The sequence below is a fragment of the Coturnix japonica genome, chromosome 2, assembly GCF_054131305.1.
Source record: "Coturnix japonica strain WE chromosome 2, WE-NBRP24, whole genome shotgun sequence".
NCBI lineage: Eukaryota > Metazoa > Chordata > Aves > Galliformes > Phasianidae > Coturnix > Coturnix japonica.
In genome coordinates this window covers 81,384,436-81,407,662 of record NC_140664.1, presented here as the reverse complement: position 1 = coordinate 81,407,662, position 23,227 = coordinate 81,384,436, and the positions used below count along the sequence as shown (strand labels likewise).

General features: G+C 33.6%; 1 protein-coding gene across 14 annotated transcripts in view; it reads right to left on the bottom strand.

The window, feature by feature from the left end:
* Positions 1-6,057: 6,057 nt before the first annotated feature.
* Positions 6,058-23,227, bottom strand: part of CDH10 (cadherin 10) — an 88,665-nt gene continuing 71,495 nt past the window's right edge. For all 14 annotated transcript variants that reach the window (XM_015854461.3, XM_032442477.2, XM_085537820.1 and 11 more), the window contains 5 exons: positions 20,767-20,903; positions 18,327-18,448; positions 10,041-10,149; positions 7,835-8,086; positions 6,058-7,142 (listed from right to left, as the gene is read on the bottom strand). In XM_015854461.3, the coding sequence (XP_015709947.2) occupies positions 6,649-7,142; positions 7,835-8,086; positions 10,041-10,149; positions 18,327-18,448; positions 20,767-20,903 (1,114 nt within the window). In that variant the 3' untranslated portion in view covers positions 6,058-6,648. The remainder of the gene's footprint in view (positions 7,143-7,834; positions 8,087-10,040; positions 10,150-18,326; positions 18,449-20,766; positions 20,904-23,227) is intronic.

Here is a 23,227-nt window from a genome sequence, read left to right as displayed (position 1 = left end):
TTTAAGTCTCCAATTTACAGTTGTGAAGTTAAAAAATAACACTTAAAACGAGACAATGTTGAGATACATACCTCTAGATTGTCAGTCTTGAGGATCGATGGTTTTACACATCATGAATGACTTTTCACAAATGTGGAACTCAGTAATTCTGAACTATATGAGTAATGATTGCCAGTACTTATTTTATTTTTATTTTAGACTCTGTAGTAGAGGTATAATACTACTTGCCTTGTAAGAATGTATTTTTTGTTAGAACATGTGTAATCCAAACTGCCAATTTCCATATAAAAGTAGGTAAATCTCTGCCAAAAAAAGTCATTATGTAGGAGCCTTGAATCATTCCCAAAGCAAGCCTATCCAAAGCATAATTGAGGAAAACAGAGCAGCACGAACTAATGTAAGTGACAATATAGGAGTTATGAAAATACTTTGTGTATTGGGAAATTTGCAGTAAGGGAGTAGGTTTCTTTCTTTCTCTCTCTCTCTCTCTTGTCACTGTGGTGGCCTGCTATGGAAGAAGGCCAGAGAGATTCAGCTCTTAACAACAATGGAGTTCTTTTTTGCAACTTTTTTTTTTTATATATATATATATATATTATTTTTTTTTTCAGATCCTGTAACTAAAAGCCAGAAGACAACCTTCATGCTTTCTTAAAAATCTATTATTTCTTTCCACTTCCTTTACTCTCAGCCTCATTTATACCAAGACTTCTCAGGTCACAGTTTTGAGATGATGACATGGAAAGGTTTATGCATTTTTGGCATAATTATGCATAGAAGCTCTAAAGTTTCTCTGCTGGAAGTATCGTTTACAAAGGTTACTGTGACATTTCCAAAATTGGTTCTTGTTTATATGAATGAAATATGTTTTCCATGTCATGCTGATATTTTGTGTACATGTATATGTATGTCTATGCAAAGACACACATGCATAGTTGCCATACAGACAATATTGACATTCAAAATAAAGCAGGCTGTTGTTGTTGTTGTTTTCTATTCTGCTTTGAATGCATCAATAAAGTGTAGTAAGCAAAACAAAACTTCCAAACATGGATAATTTGGAAAAGATAGACAAGTTTCCTTCCAATAATAAAGTTTTCATCAGCAAGTTTCATCCCTTTCTACTGCTAAATAATCTGCTGTTTATGGCAGATAAATTTACTATAATATTCTTCAATGTGTTGGATAGACTTTGATCCAAACAAAGAAAACAAAGTCTTTAAAATTTCTTAGGAAATTCATATTCCTGATCAACTTGTGTTAAAAGGCAAGATGTGCTTAACTGACCTTGGAGGAGAGGGGAAAAAAAAAAAAGAAAAAAAAAAAAAGTTTATTTGTTTGTTAAAGAGAAATTTGTGCTTCTCCTTAAGTTTACATGCCATGTAAATACCAGTGTTACACCTGTGACAGTGAACTACTAAAGCATTACTTTAAAAGCTTTCATTGTGATTTCCTGCCTTGATGGGATGAGGGGTAGATTATCTTATTTTCCTTTTACAACTTTAATGATTCTAAGATTCTATAATATTCCTTTAGTATGCAACCAAGGTTAACTGTAAAGAAGAGAAAACATAATAATAATAAGGGGGGAAAAAAAGAAAGATCTGCTTTACTGCAAATAAAGATTTTGATGTTGTTATTTTTTTACATCTTCAATTAAGTGGAAAGTGATTTTTCCGCCAGTTCAAATATACTGGATGAGAGAATGACTATTCCTCTATAAAGCTGTAGACATTATAGAAAAGCCCATGGCATTTCTGAGGGGGAAAAAAGTCATATACATATATCTTCTTTTCTTTTATCTCCTTATGTTTACTGTTTGCATTATATTGAACACAATAGATAACATTTTTATGAATATGTGAAATTGTTTTAGCTCATCTTGCTGTGAATGGGTTATGATAAAGTAATGAAGTTGTGGAAAGCTCTTAGTAACTTTTGTAATCACATCTGTAACTTACTGATTTGGGGAAAAGGAAGGAAGCCTAAACTCTTTTGTTGATGTGCTGTTATTACATGTATGTTGCTAACAAGCTTTCTAAAAATGTTCATTGATTTTTCTTCATAGAAGTGAATAATGGGGCAAGAGAAAATATTTAGTTACTTTTCTTCCCAAATGTTGGAGAAATACAGAAGAGCACATAAATAATTTGTCAACTGTTACAATAAATGCAAACTAGTCTGAAAAGTACGTGGAGCAATGATTGATTTGACAGTCTCCACTAATTTTGTTTAGCACAGTTAGTAACTATGTAGCCCTTAACAGATATTTATGTAGTTACTCAAGTTAAAATGACTTAGAAGTTGCTTGATAGATAACAATGTAACACATGATTATTTTTCTTGTGTCTTTGTGTAATAGGCAGCATAAACATACATTCAAAAATTATTGTTGGAAAATTTGATTTCTGGGCAATGGTGTCATTCTGGGTAGTGATTGGGAGGAATGAGGAGTAGACAGCTGAGAGATAGTGGTATTATTGATAAATAATTTGATCCATAACAAAACTTCCCCTCCCCCCTCCCCAGCACTGTGAATATTTTTGCATGATATGTAGGTACCAGTGTTGGAGATGTTACACCTCATGATGGTGAACAACTAAAAATATCTGAACTTCCAGGGTTGGCAACCGATGAATACAGTTACCCGATTATGTAGAGCATGAGGATTCTGTTGGTTTAAGTGTTGTTTGTTTGGGGTGGTTTACTCAGTATTCGTTTTATTTTTGACAGTTCTTGACATCAACACTTTCCCTGAAGGCCCTACAAAATATGATTTTTGCTATTATTTTTCTCATATTAGTTTGTTAATATAAGATCTTGTACGCCTCTTCTTTCTAATAATTCTATTTTAATTAATAATTTAATATTTGTTTGAATAGACTCTAAGAACCATCTGCTTACTTAGGAACCAGTGGCCATTATAATTTCAATGTTTCTGAATTTTTAAACATCTATCATGTGAGTAATTCGCAGGCTCCTTCTGAAATGCATTATTTCTATTTTTGTTGTTGTTGTTGTTTGTTTGTTTGTTTTGTTTTGTTCTGTCTGGCTTTGAAGTATTTTCATCAAATGAATGTATGCAAAACTAATTTGGACAAAAGGATACTAGATTACTGCTTATAATATTGTAGTTACGTTTTATTGTTTTTCAGATACTTCCCTGTGGCTAGGCTTAGAAGGTGCTGCTTGGTAGAGAGATATTCTGTTTTAAATTTCCTCTAATTCTTTGAGTAATTTGGGAGTTTCTAATTTTTCATCATTTAAGTGCATAAGAAAGTCACTGGGACGGTGTCTTTGAATCCTTTTCCTTTCTTCTCCCTTTCCATTTCAAAGCATACATGGTTTTGATCTCTTACTCTAGCTAGCACCTTAAATTTAACTAAGCTGCTATGACTCATTTGTAGCATGTAGAAATCTGGAAGATATTTTGTGGACTATTCTTTGCCTGAGTGCAAAAGGCCGTACTGAGCTGATGATCCACTTCCAACAATAATTTAATTCTGACATTGCATTACAACTTCCTGATTATTTTACTTATGTTATATCTTCAAGGATGACTGCACGTTCCTAAGGCTACTTTCACGAGGCGCTAGTATTTGTACAATAACACAATAAATATCTGCATGTAGTGCTGAAATTGATTTTTTTCCTTTTACAAAAATGTGCTGAGAAAGATAATTCTAAGGATTTAGCAGGTGGTAAAAGACTCATAGGTCACCCTGAAAGTAATGCCTCCTATTTATTTTGATGGAAAGTACAACAAAATGCATAGTGACACTATTTGATAGAGGAAATTTGCAGCTACAAAACACTAATTTTTAACATAGTCACCAATATTAGCCAATTTGTATATGTGAGCTGATTGAGTTGCTCTTCATTTTGCAGTGTTTCAGCTGTGCATGGCCATCTGGAATGCTGCTTCTCTTTCACAACACTGACACAATTGCTAAAATGCTCACATCCACTTTTTGGTCTCCATAAGCATTCAGTAAACATCCATGAATGTCAATGGATGCCATGTTTTCTGCATGGAGAAATTCAGTTATGCACATTTGCTTCATGCACACTTCCATGTCAGATGCCATTTTATCAGACTGTCCCTCTGCTGCCATCTGTCACATGGCAGTAAAATATTACAGAATATTGGAGGAAAGGTTTCACATCTACTGCTATACCACCAACATCCACATTCGACACTATGGGCCAAAATAATAAAATAGGAGGCATTGCCTTTGGCGCCACCATCGTATTTTCATTTATACTCTTTACATTTATATATTTTAGTCATGTACTTATATTTTGTATATGCTTCTACAAGCTACACTACTATTTTATTTAATAGGGAATATGGGATTAAACTTTAAGTACTACTCAAATTCTGCTAAACGATTATAAAATTACCTGCTCAAAGACAGCCATAGACAAAAACCCAACATTCAGAAAGAATTATTGTATAACGCAAACCAAAATAACAGAACCTTCTTATTTATCCAAAATCTGTTTTTAGCAAGAGACAACAAACAGCTGTATTATAGCCTATTTTATCTCGTACTCGTATATACTCAGTTAATTATGTCGGGTGGCATTGATCTGAATTTAATACTGTTGCAGAGAGAAAATAGTATTGGAGGAGTTTTTTGGCTATGAATGTATTGAATCAATGAATTTTTATTATTTATTTATTTATTTATTTTTACTAGTACATGATGTTAAAGAACAAATGAGGGCTAGGAAGGGAGAAAAAATTGGACCAATTTCACTAAATAGTCATAATAAAAATCATCTCCTTCTATGGCCTTTCACGCTTCCAAAAGAACTTTATAATATCTAAATATCTAAGCTATTTCTTAATATTGTAAGAATTATTTTTCTTTTAAAGGATATAAAAATGAAGGTATTTTTTTTTATTGAAATGAAGAGAAATCCATAATCTTCAAAATTTCTTAATGGATCAAATAATTTAATGATACCAAGTCAATAAAAATTCATTCTTCATTGCACAAAAGTGGCTTGTATAATGGCACTGTATTCAGCTTTCAACTTCACTGCATTTAATCTCTCAATTTAGAAGAAGAAATATCTGGTATAATAAGAATGCAGCAATGCGCTTTACAAAGGACTAATGTATTTTCAATATTTGTTGATTTTATGCCAGTAAGAAGTTAAGGGAGATAGAAAAGGAGAGATTGTCCTTCAGATGTGTTTCTTTCACAATAAAAAGGTAAATGTAGACCCTATGACTTCCTGCTTTTCCTCTGAAATTATCTAATTTCAGAAATGTTTATAGATCCCTAACTACTTGTTCGGTGAATAGATTTGTGTAATCTGGGGGAAGAAAAGATATCTTAAAACATCTTGGAATGCCTAATTTTTACAATAGCTAGAGTGTGTTTTCTGGTATGGTTGGCTAATTGCTTGGTTTTCTTTTTACTAGAGTTTTCCAAGCCATTAGAAAACTGAATAGATTCAGTGGGAGTTTGTGCTGGTTTTACTGACACTTTGTCATTCTTCAGCCTGGTAGCTTTAAAGGAGATTACCCTCAGATAGCTACAGTAGAATGCAGTGTTTTGTCATCAAGTGATTTGTCTTAGGGGAGAGAGTTGGTGTATAACAATGGTTGCTTTATCATCTTTTTACATGTTCTTCAATGCAATTTCAGGTCACCTCTATTGATCTAATTATGATCCAGAATGAAGGATTAGAACCAATAATCCCAATAATCCAAATTTTCAAAATGAATTATTTCCTCTGATGTGTAATTTTATCAACATGTTTTTAGAATTGTGTAATTTAAGACAAAATAGAACTTCATCTTTCCACATATGATATCATTAACTTAGTTCAAAAATAAAGCTTTTCTTAAACATGACAACTGTTGAAAGTAACATTTTGATCAAGGAAATAGGTCTATGACTTGATCCTCTCACCATGAGCTTATGCACTTCTGGCTGCACTACAAGCATGCAGCTGACAGCAGCCCAGAATCATTGATGCTTGGCTGTGCTTTCTTCAAGACAGGAACTGATGGCCAGAAAAGGTAAGCAAGCATCAACATAGTTGTAAAAACTGGTTTATTTCTTAAAAATAAATACAAAAATATAAATATAAAACGTTGGCAGATAGAATTTGATGAAATGAAGCTGCACAAACTTTTTTTTTTTTTTTTTTTTTTTTTAAACCAGCTGCATATTACACTTATTAACACCACGTGTACATTTTGTTTCAGTTTTAAATGTACAGAACAGAACATACTGGGGTTTTTCTTCTTTGCCTTCTTAAAAGCTGCACTTGTAAGGGAAGGACATGTACCTAACAGAAGCGGCTTGTACATGAGGTTACTTAAGGGATTATCACCCTGTTCAAATTTCTGAAGGTAAGGTATTTTTAATTACTAAAATGGACAACACTGAATTTCCATAGCTTTGGCTCTTGGAAGGTGATTAAATAAAATACTGTATGTGTTCCAAGTGGCATCCTACTAGAAAGAATGAATGACATAAATGGACAAATTGAAAACAAATTCTAAAGGAAATCATTGTGCTGAGTGGCAGGAAAATTTTCCTGAATGTTAAATACTGTTGAGTGCAGAAGGTGTCTGTAAAATTACTTCCGCTCAAAGGAACCAAAAAAGTAGACTACTGTAGTTTAAGAAGTGTCTTTGTCACTTTCTCCTCCACCATACATTTCAGCAAGCTTATTAAACCGAGGGCCCCATTCTCGGAGGTAATCATAGTTTTGGTCTCCTTCAGTAGTACCCGACTCTAAGGAGCTCAAGGATTCAGCTATTGAATCATTTCCTTCATAGGCATAGGTTGCTAGCGAGTCATATGGTGGTGCAGAAGGATCAGTATCATGCTCTTTTAGCCTTTGGTTAATGAAATCTCGGACATCTGTGTTATCCGGTGCTGAAGGAGTCCTCCGTGGTACAAATAATGTTTCAGGGATAATGTCTCGTCGAAGCTTCTTATCTTCGATAGCTGCAGGATTCCTCAGTGTGCCAATATCAAAGGCTTGGGTATCTTCCTCTCCACCGCCTTCATCATTATAACTCACAATGTTGTCTCTGATATCCTCTTTAGACAGGATCAAAGGCTCTTTCTTTCGTTGCCTCTTCAGAGCAGCAAATAGCACCACTATAACTTTAAGGAAGAGGAAAGAATGGGTAAGGATTGAACAATTTTTAGTAGGAATTCCATCAGATACAACAACTTTATTACTGCTACATTTCACCAGTTCTTTTCTACCTGATAAGTGGATAAACATCACTGTCTATATCACTGTAGCCAGGTAGAAACTGCAAAATCTTTTCCCATTTTTATGTATGGAGCACATTCATACTGTTTTCAATCTGAACTGCAGATCATTATGTGATATTTTAAGAAACACAAAATGCAAACTTTAAAAAATTTACAATTTTTTTTTTTTTCACACAGAAACATTTCAATAAACAGATTTAATGTTGTAAAAATATTATTTAATGGCAAATTCTGTTTGAATTTATGATGTATTTGAACATTTATTTAAAAAGGAGATTATCTCAAAAAAGTTAAAACAAAAGACACGGAAGTGATTTTTGATTATGTTATTCCTTCTGCCTGATTTTTAAGACAATAAAATAATAAAAGTGCATTTAGCAGTCTGAAACTTGATTTCATTTTTACTATGTCCAATTATCAGGCATTTTTGGACTCTGTTTCTATCAATTTGCTGTCGAGTGTCTCTTGCAAAAGAAGCGAAGCCCGTGATCATTTATTCTACCAACCTGCATAGGTTTCTAAAGCGTGTCAGGCCTGAAGTATTTGTTTTTGGGGGAAAGATACATTTTTCTTACCCAGCAGGATGATGATGCAGAGGAGAATGGCAATCAGTGCCCCTGTGCTGAGGCCAGCAGGGAGGAGCAGGGCCTCCGCATTGCAGGACTGCATGTTCCCTCGACTATCACAGGCACAAACTCGGATGGTAAGTGTTCCAGTACTGCTCTGGATTGGGTAGTCATTGTCTGATATCACCACCGGTAAGAGGTATGTACTTATTTCGTGTCGACTAAAGCCGTTTCTTCTTGTTAAAATTCTGGCAGTGTTATCTAGATAGATTAAAATATAATACTATTTTGCATAGGGAAATAAATAGTGTATCACATATAGTACATGCAAAGTATAATAGTTTAGGTCACTGTTTGTATTTCAAAGCGGGCTAGTTCTCATTTTATAGTGACATCTGACTTTTCTAGCGACAATCTCATTTAATCAGAAAGCTATTTATAATCTTTTACATACAGCTGGCTAGCTCCTCTGTGTCTCTGCAACACCTCTGAGTGCGATTTGAAAAGAGGATTTCTGAAAGCTTAAAATGTTTTATGGATTAATGCATGCAGTGCACGACACAGTTCCATTCCATGGCTAAAGCCCTGAAATAAAGTGGCCAACCGAGAAAAAATAACCTTCCACTTCACGCTGTTCAACAAGCACTCTGTTCTGAAAGATTCCTCCTATGGATCTTCTGTGACAGTACCCAGGGGAATGCTATCAGTAAATACAGGATGAGATTTTCCACACCAAATGACTTTCATCAGACTGTAGAACAATGAATTATGTACCTTTGCACATGGAGTAGAATTTTTGTTGGAAAAAAAGACAGTCTTGAGAAGTGAATTGACTAATTTATACTTGTGGCCCAGAAAAATAATGTGTATGCAGTATACTTCAGCATCAAATCTAATCACCAAGTGGCCAGAAAAGGAATGAAGGTGGTATTGGGAAGAAATGAGTTACAGGGCAATACTGTTCCTTCTAATGTCAAAGCTACATTTTACTCATAAAACTATGACCCAATACTACAGTTGCTAACTTCTAAGTCCAAAAGGGAGGGAAGATAGATTTAATCAATTGGAACGAAAATTTCACTGTCATCACACAAGTGAATTTCTTGAGGTAAATGTTAAATCTCGTGTGAGACAAATTCAGCCTGAATTAAATAATTAATGCAAAAGAAAGAAAATAATTTCATCTAGAAGAGAAATACCAAGGTCAATACCTCTACATGGTCACTAGGACATAATTTTTGTTTAAAAAATTAAATGACTCTTTTTTAATGGGCTGCATGAACTGAAATACAAAGTTCTCTTTTACTGCATCCTCTGATTTATTTTGGGTATCTATGTTATTTGTTTTCACTCAACATCAAAAACAGTGTATGTGATGTATTTTGAAATACCTTTCTCTGCTACCAAGAAATCTATACAGTACCTAAACATTCAACTACAATTGAATGTTTAGGTGAAAGTGAACAATTATTCACTTTCCCTACTGATATAATTTATTTCAACTTAATCTTCCACATGGTGTTTGCAGCCTGTTACTTCCTGTGATTTTCATCATTGATAGAGGATTAGTCCCACTGCCAAGTCAAAAAACTTTAACATATTTGAAGGTATTATGATATCTCCCCTCGTTTATTTCTTCTGTAGTCTAGATCCCTCCCTATTGAAATGATAGTGAAGGCCAAAATGGGTGTGTTGTACACATCTCCTGATAAAAGCTGGACTGATCAAGGATCTAAGCAAAGCCAAAGTGGCTGTGTGTTACCAGCCATAATTTTCCTTCATCATCAGAAAGAAGCAAGACAGAAAATCAGGTGACAGAAATGTGACAGAAGGCTAACGTGAAACATCTGAACTTGGAAGGTGAAGTCATTTCTGAAGCTTCCTTCTGTTCACCCCTCCCTTTTTTTGACTATTCGCTCCAAGCCAACATTCACTGATTTTCTTTATAATTTATGTTATCCGTTTCTTTTTTCTTTTTTCTTTTTTCTTTTCTCTTTTTTCTCTTTTTCCCCAAACTGAGTTTGGCCTTCCCTACATAGATGAAAATATAGAAGTCCCAAACCACAAACATTCAAATAAAATTAATCTTGTTATTAACAGCAGCTTTAAGGGCATCTCTACTTGTTGACAGACAATAGAAGTAAATTCAAAATATTGCAGGAATGTATACCATGTAATAAAGATCTAACTTCCATGGATCAGGGATGAATTTTACCTTCATTGTCCTGAACAGTGAAATTAGGGTTAACAGCTGCTAAACTGAAGAAAAATTTTTGTCCCCCAAGAGGGTCATCTTTGTCTACTGCACTTATGGTCTGGATGAGCTGCAGGAGAAAAAAAAAAAAAAAAAAAAAAAAAGCAAACGACAACAACAAAATAAAACAAAATGCATCTAGGTTTTTAGGTCTAATTATCTTAAGAAGAGATGAGAAACTGCATATTTAAACTATGTGCATACTGATTTAACTGTAGGACAGATTACAAATTTGTAAGCTTTCTAGCAAGAGCATCCATATATATTTTCTATGGTGATACATGCACACATGCAAAATAGCAAGTGTCAAACTAACTTAATTCTCCTTTTTTTGTCTTTTTTCAAGATATGTTTATGTATTTTTGTAAGTTCTTAAGGGACGAAACTATAATCAAAACAACCCCTAAGAGAAGAATTCAGGTGAGATTTTGCTTTTGGGATGAAAATGTTATTTTATGAAATTAATGCTTGTGATAGGAAAGTTTAAGTTTCAAATTAAATTTCAAAATAAGAACATTCATTTCTAAAGCAAGATTTTCCTATTTCTTAATAAATTATTTTATAAAGATTTTTATAATTAAAAAAAAATGCAAGGTAGATTATCTTTCTACTAAATGCCAGATTGTATTTACTTGTAAGACACTTCATAAGATACTGTAAGGATTCACCCCCTCAGATGGAATCCAGTGCCACAGATTTATCAGATCTGTTTGGTTCTTGGATGGAATGCTTTCTGCAATCCCTGCAAAAAGATTTGTATAATACTTCTGTTTGGAAGTAACAGCAAGGGTTTCATTAACATTTGCTTATCTGTCATGTAAATGAACTTGTGGCTTTTTTATCCACTAAAATTTCTAGATGTAAGGCTGACAAGATGTCACTTTCCAAATAAAATACATTTTTTTGACATCTTCATTGATTGTGTTTCAGTGTTTGGTTTTCTTTTTGTTTGTTTTGTCCCACAGCGATAAAAAAATACTTATGATTAACATTTTTTGGGGGTGTATATGTTCAGTTAAACTTGCCAAAAATAATTTACTCTTGTACAGGTTTCAGCTTGAACTGAGCTGATTTTTCCTTCATAATGTCTGGTGTGATCCTACCTTTTGGCTTTAGGGGAAAACCAGTGTTGATAATATACTAATATTTTGTGCTGTTGTTGAGCAGTGCTGCACAGATGCCAAGCACCTGCCAAGGATGTTCCATTTTTTCAGCTTCTTGTGGACTGGCTGGACACCAGTTAGCAGGTGGAAAACAATTATAATTTTTATATATAATATTATATATATAATTATCTTCACTGTTATCCTTTTTTCCTCTTCCTTTGTCTGTCCTAGTAAATAGTTTTGATCTCAACCCACACATTCTACTTTTTCATTTATTTATTTTTTAAAATTTTCTCCCTCATCCTACTGGGAAGGTAAATAGTGAATGGATGCCTATATGGTGCTTAGCTACCTTCTGGGTTAAACTACAAGAAATCTTTAACCTAGATTTTTTTTTTTTATTCTTCACATCTAATCCATCATTTTAAATTGCAGTGTTTTTCTAAGCATGCAATAACTTCTAATTTTTGACATTACTTCTTCCCTGTGGCACACTTGTTAAACTCTGTTTTTCCGCTTTCCATTCTTCCAAATGCAGCCATTTCTCTTCATACTGCAGGTTTTGTCAGGACTGATCATTTTTAACATCAACAATTGCACTGTTCTCCTGCTTGCCTTTACAAACGCATGATTAACTCCCACCTTCTCTCTTGTACATCCCGAATACAGTAACAAATTTCTTCAAGAGGCATGGGCTGGATTTCTTTTAATGCATCACCTTGCATGCTTTCTCATCCAGGGTTTTCTCTTTCTCTAAATTTATTTTATCACGCAAACTTACAATAGCTTGCTGGGTAAGCTAAATAGATAAAAGAAGCTTTGCATAATATTTCATCCTAAAGAATGAAGCTTTTAATTATTTAGTTACTTTGTAAGTAACTAGCAAAAACATCTTTAGAGATTTTCACAAACTTAGATGTATTTTTTAAGTTGAGAAAAAACAAGTCAATTTTGCTTCACAAGTGAAGACCATGAAAGTGGTCCGCTGTAGGTGTTAAACTGATGAAATTTAGATAAACCTTTTCTGATTGCCCACACCCATAATTTAGAATGAGTATGTATTAAATTTTTCAGAGATTTTTAATCTACTACAGTAATGCCAACCAATGTGCAAAACTCTTAACAGAACAACAAACAGCGGGAGAATATCTCCAATCTGTCTATCATTCCTTGTAGTAATTGAAGTTCTCTGGGAACTTCCGTATTCAAATACTCATCCTGTTTGACATTCAGATAATTTGCTTAAGTTAGGATTGTAGGTTTTTATTAGTTTTTTTGTTCTTTTTTTTTTTTTTTCCTTTAGCTTGAAAACATCCTACATGTTTGAAAATATTTGCCTTATTAAAAAATACTGACAAATACTTGACTAACTAAATATTATGCATTTTCCCACTACATGCTGGTGTGTATCTTTAAAAGGCAAACATTTTGGAACAAATCTTAATGAGATAAAGTGTATAGGTACATTGTTATCTACCACATCTCTACATTCAATTGCAAAAAAACACAAATACCAAAAAAAAAAAACACCGTCACAAAGATAAGCATTATTTGTTTAGATTTTGTTCTTAATTAAAACCTGATATATATATATATTGTATATTTACACAAATTATTGCAAGTGAATATATTACTGAAATTTTACACAGGAAGTCCATTTATAGCTCCTTTTCGAAAAAAGGCACATATGAATGAAGCACTCATTATCTCACACGTCAGCCTGGAAGGTTCTTGCATTACCTGTACTGCACCTGAATTCCACCTGTATGTCATCATAAGGAACACGTGCTTTTCAACAGTGTGGATGAAGTTAATTTACATCAGTACATGTGGTCTTTGAAGGAAGCAGAATCTTTCTGTCAGCCTTTTGAAGCACTGAAAATTCTTATGTGGTCTTTCAAGGATTGTGTTCTGAAGTGTATTCAGACAATCACAGAATCACAGAATCACAGAATGACCTGGGTTGGAAGGGACCTCAAGGATCATGTAGTTCCAACCCCCCTGCCTAGCAGGGCCACCAAACATACACCTTTACTAGATCAGGTTGCCCAGGGCCCTGTCCAACCTGGTCTTGAACACCTCCAAGGAAGGGGCATCCACAACCTCTCTGGGCAGCCTGTTCCAGGACCTAACCACTCTCCTAGTAAAGAACTTCCCCCTAACATCCGAACTAAATCTTCCTTCTTTTAACTTAAAACCATTTCCCCTAGTCCTGCTATTATCAGCCTTTTCGAAGAGTTTACTCCCCTCCTGGGAGTAAGTTCCCTTCAGGTATTGAAAGGCTGCAATGAGGTCACCCCGCAACCTTCTCTTCTCCAGGCTGAACAAACCCAACTCTCTCAGCCTGTCCTCATAGGGGAGGTGCTCCAGTCCCCTGATCATCTTTGTGGCCCTCCTCTGGACCAAAATCTCCATGTCTTTTTTGTACTGAGGGCTCCACACCTGGACACAGTACTCCAGATGGGGACACAGTACTCCAGATGGGGAGTAGACAATACATGTCTACAACCTACCAATGAGTAAGGAGGACAGCAGGCTCCTAATACATTGCCATGAAAAACTCAAAATACAGATGTAGACCACAGGCAGTAATATAGGTTGTGAAATACTTTTTTTTGCTTGCCTGCTCCATATCTCTTGCAGTCAATTACAGCACCATCAGAGACTTGGATGTCAGATGAGATTCCATGTCCAAAAAGGATATTTGACTTGATTTCTGTTGACTTGAGCAAAAAGAGTTGTCACAACTTCTATTTGAGAGTAGGTTGAAGTATGCCTCATATACATTACTGTTCTTTGTTGTCAAAATAGCCCTTTTGTACTTTTTTCCTTCAGTGTCTGTTATTTCAAAGGTTCTTGTCAAAATTAAGAAGAGACGCAGATAATCCCACTGAAGAACAGCCACTGTCTACAGTTTTTTCATACTAGCCATTAGTTCCTCCTATTTTCCAAGTCTTGTCTAATGAAGACTTGGGTTGGAGTCATATCTTATTTTCTTACCTAGTCCAAGCAACTACTATGTGACAGTAAGTGATTCTTCCACTAACTGTTCTTTTACAGCTTTTCAGCATGTATTTATTGTGATTGCTGCTCCAGTATTTCAGTTTCAGCCACCTTGGGGCACTGCATCTTATGAAAATGTGTCATTGCTCACACAAATTTTTAATCATTTTCACAAATCTAACCCCTTTAAGAACACACTATCACTGTGTTCTGCAGGTGAATCCAATGAATCAACAATTTTCATCTGATTATTATCCAATTGTTTATGGGCACAGAACTGATGGAAGTAATTATGACTGTAATTAACCATGAGAGCTGTGTGGCACTAGCTTTCCCTCTTGCACCGTTGCTAGGCAGCCACCTGGAATACTATTTGTATTTTACTTAAGACACTCATTCATGAAGCTTCAAGGACTCAGAAACCTCTGGGCACTTATTGATAGCAGGGTAACTACTTAGAGTCTGTTAAATATAAGCAAATCCACTTGAAGAACAAGACAAAATTTCTCATTGGGTAGACCTGTTTATTTCTAATTGAGATGTATATTAGTCTTCAAGTAGCCTTTTCCTTTCTCAGTGTCTAAATATAAATCAACATTTGAGTAGAATTGTAATAGCAGACAGTAAACTCAGGCTTACAGGTTACCTACTGTTCAGTGTTACATTTTAAATATAGATATTTTGTCTTACAGCATATCTGCTACTGGTAATGTACATTCTTATTAATTCAGAGAGAAACTGAACAATACTGAGATGTTAAAGCTTTCAATTCTCATTCTCTTAAATCTGTCTGTATCACTTTGTATTATTTAAAAAAAAAAAAAAAAGATAAATAAAGAAATAAACATCTATCCAGGCACTCATATCTAATTACAAATCCTGCTGAAACATATGGGACACTGAAGAAAAAAATAAAATATGATCAAGTACTACTACACCCATGCTTTTTCATGAGAGATTGATTTAACATAACAGAATTCCAGAAAGAAAATGAAAGCCAACCTATAATTTGCCTCAGGATGTTTAAATACTACCAATGGAATTTCAAACAATAGAAATCTGGGATAATATTATTAGTATTAGTATTTGTATTTGTATTAGTATTAGTATTAGTATTAGTATTAGTATTAGTATTAGTATTAGTATTAGTATTTATTAGTATTATTTCTCCCCTGAATTTGTAATGAAATTGTTCCTCATAGCCTTTACAGCTAGACGCAATGTCATTACTAATCCAAAGGGGGTCTTGCATGACATAATATGGCAAGCCTGGTAATTATTCATTGCTTCAAGCAGAGTATCAAAATGCAAATAGTACATTTGGTGCTTCTTTGATCTATTTAACTCCAGTGGGTTGGGAATTGGGGAAAGGAAGTATGATTTTGGTTTAGCTTAAACAAAGCAAATGAACAGTTTATTTACTGAAATAAACTTTCATTTACTTAAATAAACAAAGCATTTATTTTTAAACTCCATGCAAAAATAAATAGATAAATAATCATAAAATGTGTTATTATCCCCCCCCCCCCCAAAAAAAAAAGTTCCATTATAAAAGTTTTATTTTTACTGTAGAAAGTCAGAGTAGAACTCTGACAATTATTGAATGAAATGGTTCCAGAAGAAAATTCTGACAACACTGTAAATGCTGAATGCAGAAATGCTAAATTACAGCCTGAAACAGTGATTGAGTGCCTGGTGGGAAGGCAGGGCCAACCCAGAGGAGCAGTGCTGTATTCCTGCAGCTATCCTGCTATCCAGATCTATTACTATGAGGCCTATACCATTGGCTGTAAGTTTGTTACTCAGTAATATTGCATTTCACATAAATTTAGAATCCCACAGATGCATATGTTTATATATATATAGAAGTGACCAGAGTAACAGAGGATGGTGAACAGTCAAAAAGGAAAAAAAATAAAAAAGAAAGAAAAAAGGGAGGGAAAAAAAAAAAAAAAAAAAGGAGAAAATTGAACAGAAGAGAAAAATAGCTGATGTGGGAGAATCCAAGCTATACTTAGTATGGATTAATTGGACTCAGTCCCTCAGGGTAGATTGAATTCCAAAATAATGATTCATTACTGATCTACCTGTAAGCAAGAATATAATTACATTCAAATAGATAATTTATGTTATCCTTAATTGTATTGTTTTTTTTATCTTCCTGTGAATTGATTTTATTTAAAGTCTCATTTAAAAATCAGTCTGTTTAAAATAGTAATAGTAATAGTAATAGTCTCGTGCGAGTTGGAAGGGACCTTACAGATCATCGAGTCCAACCCCCGGGATTCAAGCCTCCTGTGTAGCAGAGCGGCACTTCTACCACTTGCACCACAGGGGGGATTCAAACCCCAGGCCCCAGTGTTGCAAGGCGGCATTCCTACCACTGCACCACCGGGGCACACAATTATTTAATTACTGCAATTGTATAATAAATTTAATATTGGTTATCATATTGTAGTATATCTAATATTGGCACTTTGTTCTAACAAGAAAGACCTCTATAAATTGAATAAATATGTATAGTTTTGTACACACATTTAGCTTCTTATTTATTAGGCATTAGTCCTTAGAGTGCTTTCTTCTTTTCTTTTTTAATTGACAACCATTTCTGAATGTGTACAGATTTGTGATTAATTTGTGGATTAGTGCATTTCCAGTCTTTTTCACCCAGAGGTGCTGGTGAAACTGGGAGAAAAATTCAGTATTCTACATTTATAATTCTAAATCTATATCTTAAATTTGAATTAATTAAAATCTTATATTAGCACACATAGGCAACAATAGAACTACCATGGGAGATGATACAACTATCAGAAATCCTAGATGTTTTGCCAGAGATTTTCACTCATACAGTTCTAATTATCTTAAAATTCTACTAGTAGCAAATATTGATCAGTATTTTTAAAGTATTTAATATGTTATAAACAGGAAATGTAAGTTCTTCGTTGTAAGTTCTGATTACTTTGCTTTAGAAAAAAGAATAGCAGCCTGAGTGTAAAACTTGTGAAACAAACTGAATTCGATACTTGTAGGTTAAGAGTTAAAAAAAGCTAACACTTCTACCATCTGAAATGCTTGCATTGAGGTTCTACTGTGACCATTTTAGAGCATTTATTGCTGCCTGACTGATCTCTAGGACATGCTGTGCTGTAATAGGCAAACAGTACTTAGCAGTTCTAATAAGCAGCTGCCTATTAGGAACTAGATATTAAGCACTGCAGTCATTCTGATTAAATTCCAGTATGCCTTCTGTAGTCTGGAATAAGCAAATCAAAAATATATATTGGCACTTCAAAAAAAAAAAAGTATGTATTTTTTGCTTTAATTTCAAAAACTTTTGCTGAAATAATGAGAGACAAATATTACATTTGGAAAAGAAACAGAAAGTGTGACAGGTGTGTGTGTAATCACCACTAGCATGGAAATATATGTGAGGTTTGCCACTTATGAGTTATTGAAAAGATCAATAAAACTTTTTTTAGTAGATATGTATAACATTTTGCTTTCTCTGTGAAGATAACAGCAAAGCTAATTACATTCATATTTCCTGAGCTGATCTGTAAGGGAAACTGTTGATCACAGCCTGAACCCCTGATTAACCATCTGAAGCAAGCAATGAGCCCACTGTGGGTGCATAGGAGAAGATAATTTAACTGTGCTCCCAGAAGGGGTGGAGCTTGACTCCACTTCTCTTGGATCCCATTTAAGGGCTGACTACTGCTAAGGTTGTGTCTCTTTCTGGAGATTGCTCCTTTTTGGAGTTTTTGTGGTAAGTCTCAGCATTGGCAACTATCCATCTCAACTGAAGGCCTCAGTATTGGTGAGTCTTTTCTTAGGTACCCTCTGGCTATTCATTTACCCTGTAATTACAGCTATACTTGTATTATTCCAACTACATGTGATCTAAACAAGCAAAATGCTATAGTGTTAGGTTGAGGGAAGTGCTAATTCATATGCTGTTGTTGAAATAAGTTAGTATTTTGCTCCAAGCTTCACACAGTAAGCTACTTGCTATATTCATTTTCAACATTTGAAAGATGTTTTGGATGTAATTTCTCCCAAATAATAGGCTAAGATAATCAATAATTAAGTACCACGGCCAAATTAGACAGTAGAAAGTGTTTTATCAAAGGCATACCTGTCCGGCTCTTGCATTTTCACAAACAAAAGTATCATAGAACACAGCAAACTGTGGGGCATTGTCATTAACATCCAAAATTCTTACGTAGACAGGAACACGGGTAGTATCTTTAGGATTGTCTGACAAAAGAAAAAGAAGAAAAAAGAAAAAAAGAAAAAAGAATTTATTTTACTACTGAAAGTATTCTTAGAATATATAAGTATATTTTATCTTCCAAATTTAATGAGCAACAGATATTTGTGATCATTTTTGAAACTGGTGAAAAAGTAAGAAGTTAACTTTGATTTTAAGCATATATATATATACATATATATATATTTGAATCTAGTGAGCAATTAAAACTTACTTTAAAATAATGGCTGCCAGTTCTGATGTTCAATGTAAATATAGCATATAGAAAGTATGCCCATTAGTATAATGATAAATTTATTTTGTGGACTCAAGTGTTTCTTTCTGATACAAGGTTTTGAATTATAAAATGATTTGCAATCAGTTTAACATAAAAGAGCCATATTATTAAAGCTCTCTTATGCCTTAATAAGCAGAGAGAAAACTCAAAAAAGTTAAGTATACCAATAAAAATCAGAACCAATTAGAGTTTTTATGTTTAAATTATCTTAAAAAATACAAATGTAATTTTTCAGACCTTAGAAGCAGTTACTGTTGTTGGTTTTAATCTATCTCTCCAAATGCTCTAACCTCAGTATCATTTAGAGTGTGCTCCCTTGCGTATCAAGCTGGCATACAAAGAATCTGAAATTATTATTATCTGAAATCTGCCTTAGATTAAAAATGCAGCTATTTCTTAGAATTGTGCTGGATATCCAATAACTTTAAAACCATGATTTTGCTACTCTAATGGGACAGATATATAAGAATAGAGATGATTCAAAATTACTTTAGTTTTTTTTTTTTTTTCTTTTTTTTTTTTCTTCTTTTGATTTTATTTCCCTTTTAAACTGCAACAAATAAAACACTAAATGTTTAGGAAGAGCTGATGTCAAATTCGCATGTAACATAACAATTTTTGCTGGAGAGTTTGATGTTGGTCCTTTAACATGCTGAAAAATTTAAAATGGCAGGTTTTGGACACTGTTCTCACATGCTTTTGCATTTTTGTACTACCTTCCCAAATATTTTCTATTCTTACAGTGGTTCTCAGTGTCATGCTTCAGAGTTAGCATTTTTAAGCTAATGTCTTCCTTCCATACTTCCTCCAAAAGTGGTGTATTTCTTGGGAGAAGTTTAGCTACTCTTTGTAGGCCTAGAATGTAAATTCTCTCAAACTGTCCTGACAAGGAAATAAGTTTAATGTTATGACAGAGGGATAAAATTATAAGTTTCTTTGATTTATAAGTACTTTTAAATATTACTCTTACAGGAGTGGGTAGGACTGTTAAATAGAGCAAGCTTAGAAACGCGTGTTCCTGATAAACTGATGTATGGAAACTGCTGAATCACAGCTGGAACCTCTGATGGATAACCTGAAGCAAGCACTGAGTCAGCCATGGGAGCATATGCGAGGGCAATTCAGCTGTGTGAACAGAAGGGGTGAAGCCTAACTCCACCTCTCCTCGACCCTATTTAAGGGCTTACTGCTACTGAGGAAGAATTTCTTACTGGAGATTGCTCTCTTTGGAGCTTTTCTGTGTGCCTTGGACACAGATGAGTGTTTTCATTTACTGTCGATTATTCCTTTTCAATGTGATAATCTTTTTAGCTACACGATCTGTTGATACCAGCCTAACCACACCACTCTGTATAATTGTTGATTATGCAACTGTGGTCTTTGCATTGTAGTTCCTGCCAGCCATGCTGCAGATCAGCAATTTCTGCTTTTTGTAGAATTTAGTGATTTAGAGTTAACACTAAAAATTCAGTGGCTTTGAAAGCATAAGACCCACTCTATTTTGAAGATCGGTCTTTTGTCACATAGAAGATTTTCTTGCAACATAAAAATATCTACAAGTCTATAATTTCAATAGTCCAAGATATGCTATAATTTACTGATCAAGTTCAACCTAGCTAACTTTTAAGATGATTGATTTCAAGAACTGCCGATGTAGGTTTTATATATATATATATATATTTCCCCCCCCCAACCCCCCCCAAGGAAAGGAAGAAAACAATATAGACAAAAGCATAGATTACAATCCTGAGCTCTGCTACTGTAACATCAAAATCCTGCCATTTTCTTCAGAGGAAAGAAAGGAAACTGTTAGCCCAGCATTTTATTTAATTGTGTAACATTTCGGAAGTATCTTGGATATTAATGTTCATTGTTAGAAAAAGGTGAGGGTGGAAAAAACCTACATATAGTTGTTGTTAGCTATACCCAACTTAATTCCCCAGAATATCACATAGATTGGAGTGGGAGGAAGGAAATTTAACCTTGTGGGCTTAGGAAATGGAATGAAAAGATACCAAATTAGCTTACTGATCTCAGCTGCTATAACACTGAGATTGTGCCATTGTGATATCTCACGATCCAGTGGCTTAGAAGTATAGATGGATCCATTTCCAGAATGAATATTGAAAATCCTGTCAAGATCTGTATGACGATCCAGTGAAAACCTATATTCAAAGAAAGAAAAAACTTTGTTAATTGTTAAGAACATGGAAGAAAGCATTTGTTTCAAAATTCAATACAGCTTTTGGGTTCTGTATGTCATATTTAAAAGCTTGCTTTTCATAAAATAAATATTTCATTTCTGTAAAAGAACTGGTTCCTTTCTTTTCTCCTCTTGACCATTGGTAGTTAATGTAAGTATTATATCTAAAACTGTATATGCCAATTTCTAAAAATTCTCATGATTAGCTCTCTAGAATGAGGAATAAAAATTGATAGATTTCATAAGTCATTCAGTATGATATAACAGTGTAATATTTTATCATCAGAACCTTCATAGACATATATAAGGCTCACCAAAACTTAAGTCAAAATTTCATTATAAGAATTAAAGAATTGTTTTAATCTTGAAAGGAAAATTCTCTTTGATGTTGAGTTTCTCCAGACTGAGACTGACAGCTAATTCCTGATCTTTTCAAAAGTACTCTTATAAACTCCATTTCTGTGCTTTAGGGCATGTTAAATTAATAGAGATGGAATAATAATAATGAAAGAAAACCTATAAAAATTAGATTATATGCAGAAATTTCACTTTTATGATTGTTAAAGCATCTTATGTGCTGTCATAGTTGCTATGCATCTACAGGAAAAATTTCTTCTACCACAAAATGGCAGATATGTCAAACTATGATCCGTAAATATGTTCTTCACTTCATTTTTCTTTCTAATATTCAACACAGCCATCAAAGTTAAGATTAAGCCTTTGATGTGAAGTAAAATGTAAGATTTTGTGAGGTAAAGATTATTTGTCTAATTCTGGCAGTATTGGGTCAATTTATTGTGCAGTATATTAAAAATAGTAACTTATGTTTTTATGACCTGTTATGACTGACCTAAACATTTCATTAATTATGCCAATTTTTACATGTAATATTTAACTGGATTGAGTGAAGTGGGGAAATACCACAATATAGAAATGCCTGTGAGAACAAAATAAAAGAAAACTAGAACAGCCAAAAATCTTCTGAAATTACAGGAAAAACTTCCTCAAATATGTATATTTTTTCTCACCCAGTTGTCTATAAGTTAAAATTTTAAAATATCTTTTTTTTTTTTTTATTTTAAAGAAATTATAATTAATACTATTCTGTTTATATGACTAAAAAGCTGGTTTTCTTCATCCATGGTGGGAACTTTAAAGAGAAAAAAAACCTGTTTTGACAGCAATCTGTTTTTTATATAGGTAATAACTTTACTGTTTTTCAAATTCTATGCCATATTGTCTGGTTATAAATTTTTATGCTGTTTCATGTTTGATATGATGTGATGTCATGTTAGATAAGTATATACCTTTACCCACTTCAGATGACCAGCAAATTCTACTGAAATTATTCATTAAAAAACAAAACAAAACAAATTTCCATTAATTGAATAGAAACAAACAAAAAAACTGAAAGAAGCTGCTGCTAAACACTAGTATTTAGAAACACTAAATTTATGGGAACTTGAATTGATTAGAATTTGAATTAACAGAAACTATTATTTGAAAAGCAGTAGTTAAAAAGAAAGTTAAAGCCTGAATTAATTTTACAACCTGAAGCTGTGATTCTTTTCTATTTAACACTAGCGTTTAAATATACAAATTGGCTTAATGTCAAAATAATATGACAAGTTCAAAATATTTTAGTTTAAATGTCAGTTCTTCAAGTTAGGGTTGAACACATGCTACTTTCTATTTAATATTGGTGTTGGAATAAGTAATAACTTATAAAAGCTTATTCTAGGTACCTAATTATTCTTTGAAGCTGAGAGACAAAGCAAATATTGAAGAGAAGAATTTGACCTATGCAGTGTGAATTGTTTTAACATTCCTGTATTGAACTGTGTGGAGTTTAAAAAAACAAACCCAAAAACATGTGCCATGAAGAACATTATCACAGTATTTATTTATTTATTTGTAGTAAACTAAATCTAAATAATCCCCTTCAGTATTTTGATTTTGCCAACCTGCCTCTTATAAGTTATTTTCTTTAGGGGGATGGCACAGACATCAACAGAACATAAACAGAGAAATTATACAAAACACTTTTTAAGTTGCTACTGTTTGTAAGTAATACTGATGAAGAAAATATAGTCCTTAAGTTCATTGAGTTGTGTCAGCAACAAAATGAATAAAAGTGCCAAGTTTGTTCTTTTTCCGCTCACAATTATGAAACCTAACTGCTAAAACTGTCAGTTGTGTCATGAAATTAGCATTGCATCTTTATCCACTCAAAGTTATTTATATGTTCTACAATTTTAGAGGATTGGTGCTTTCATCTGCTATCTT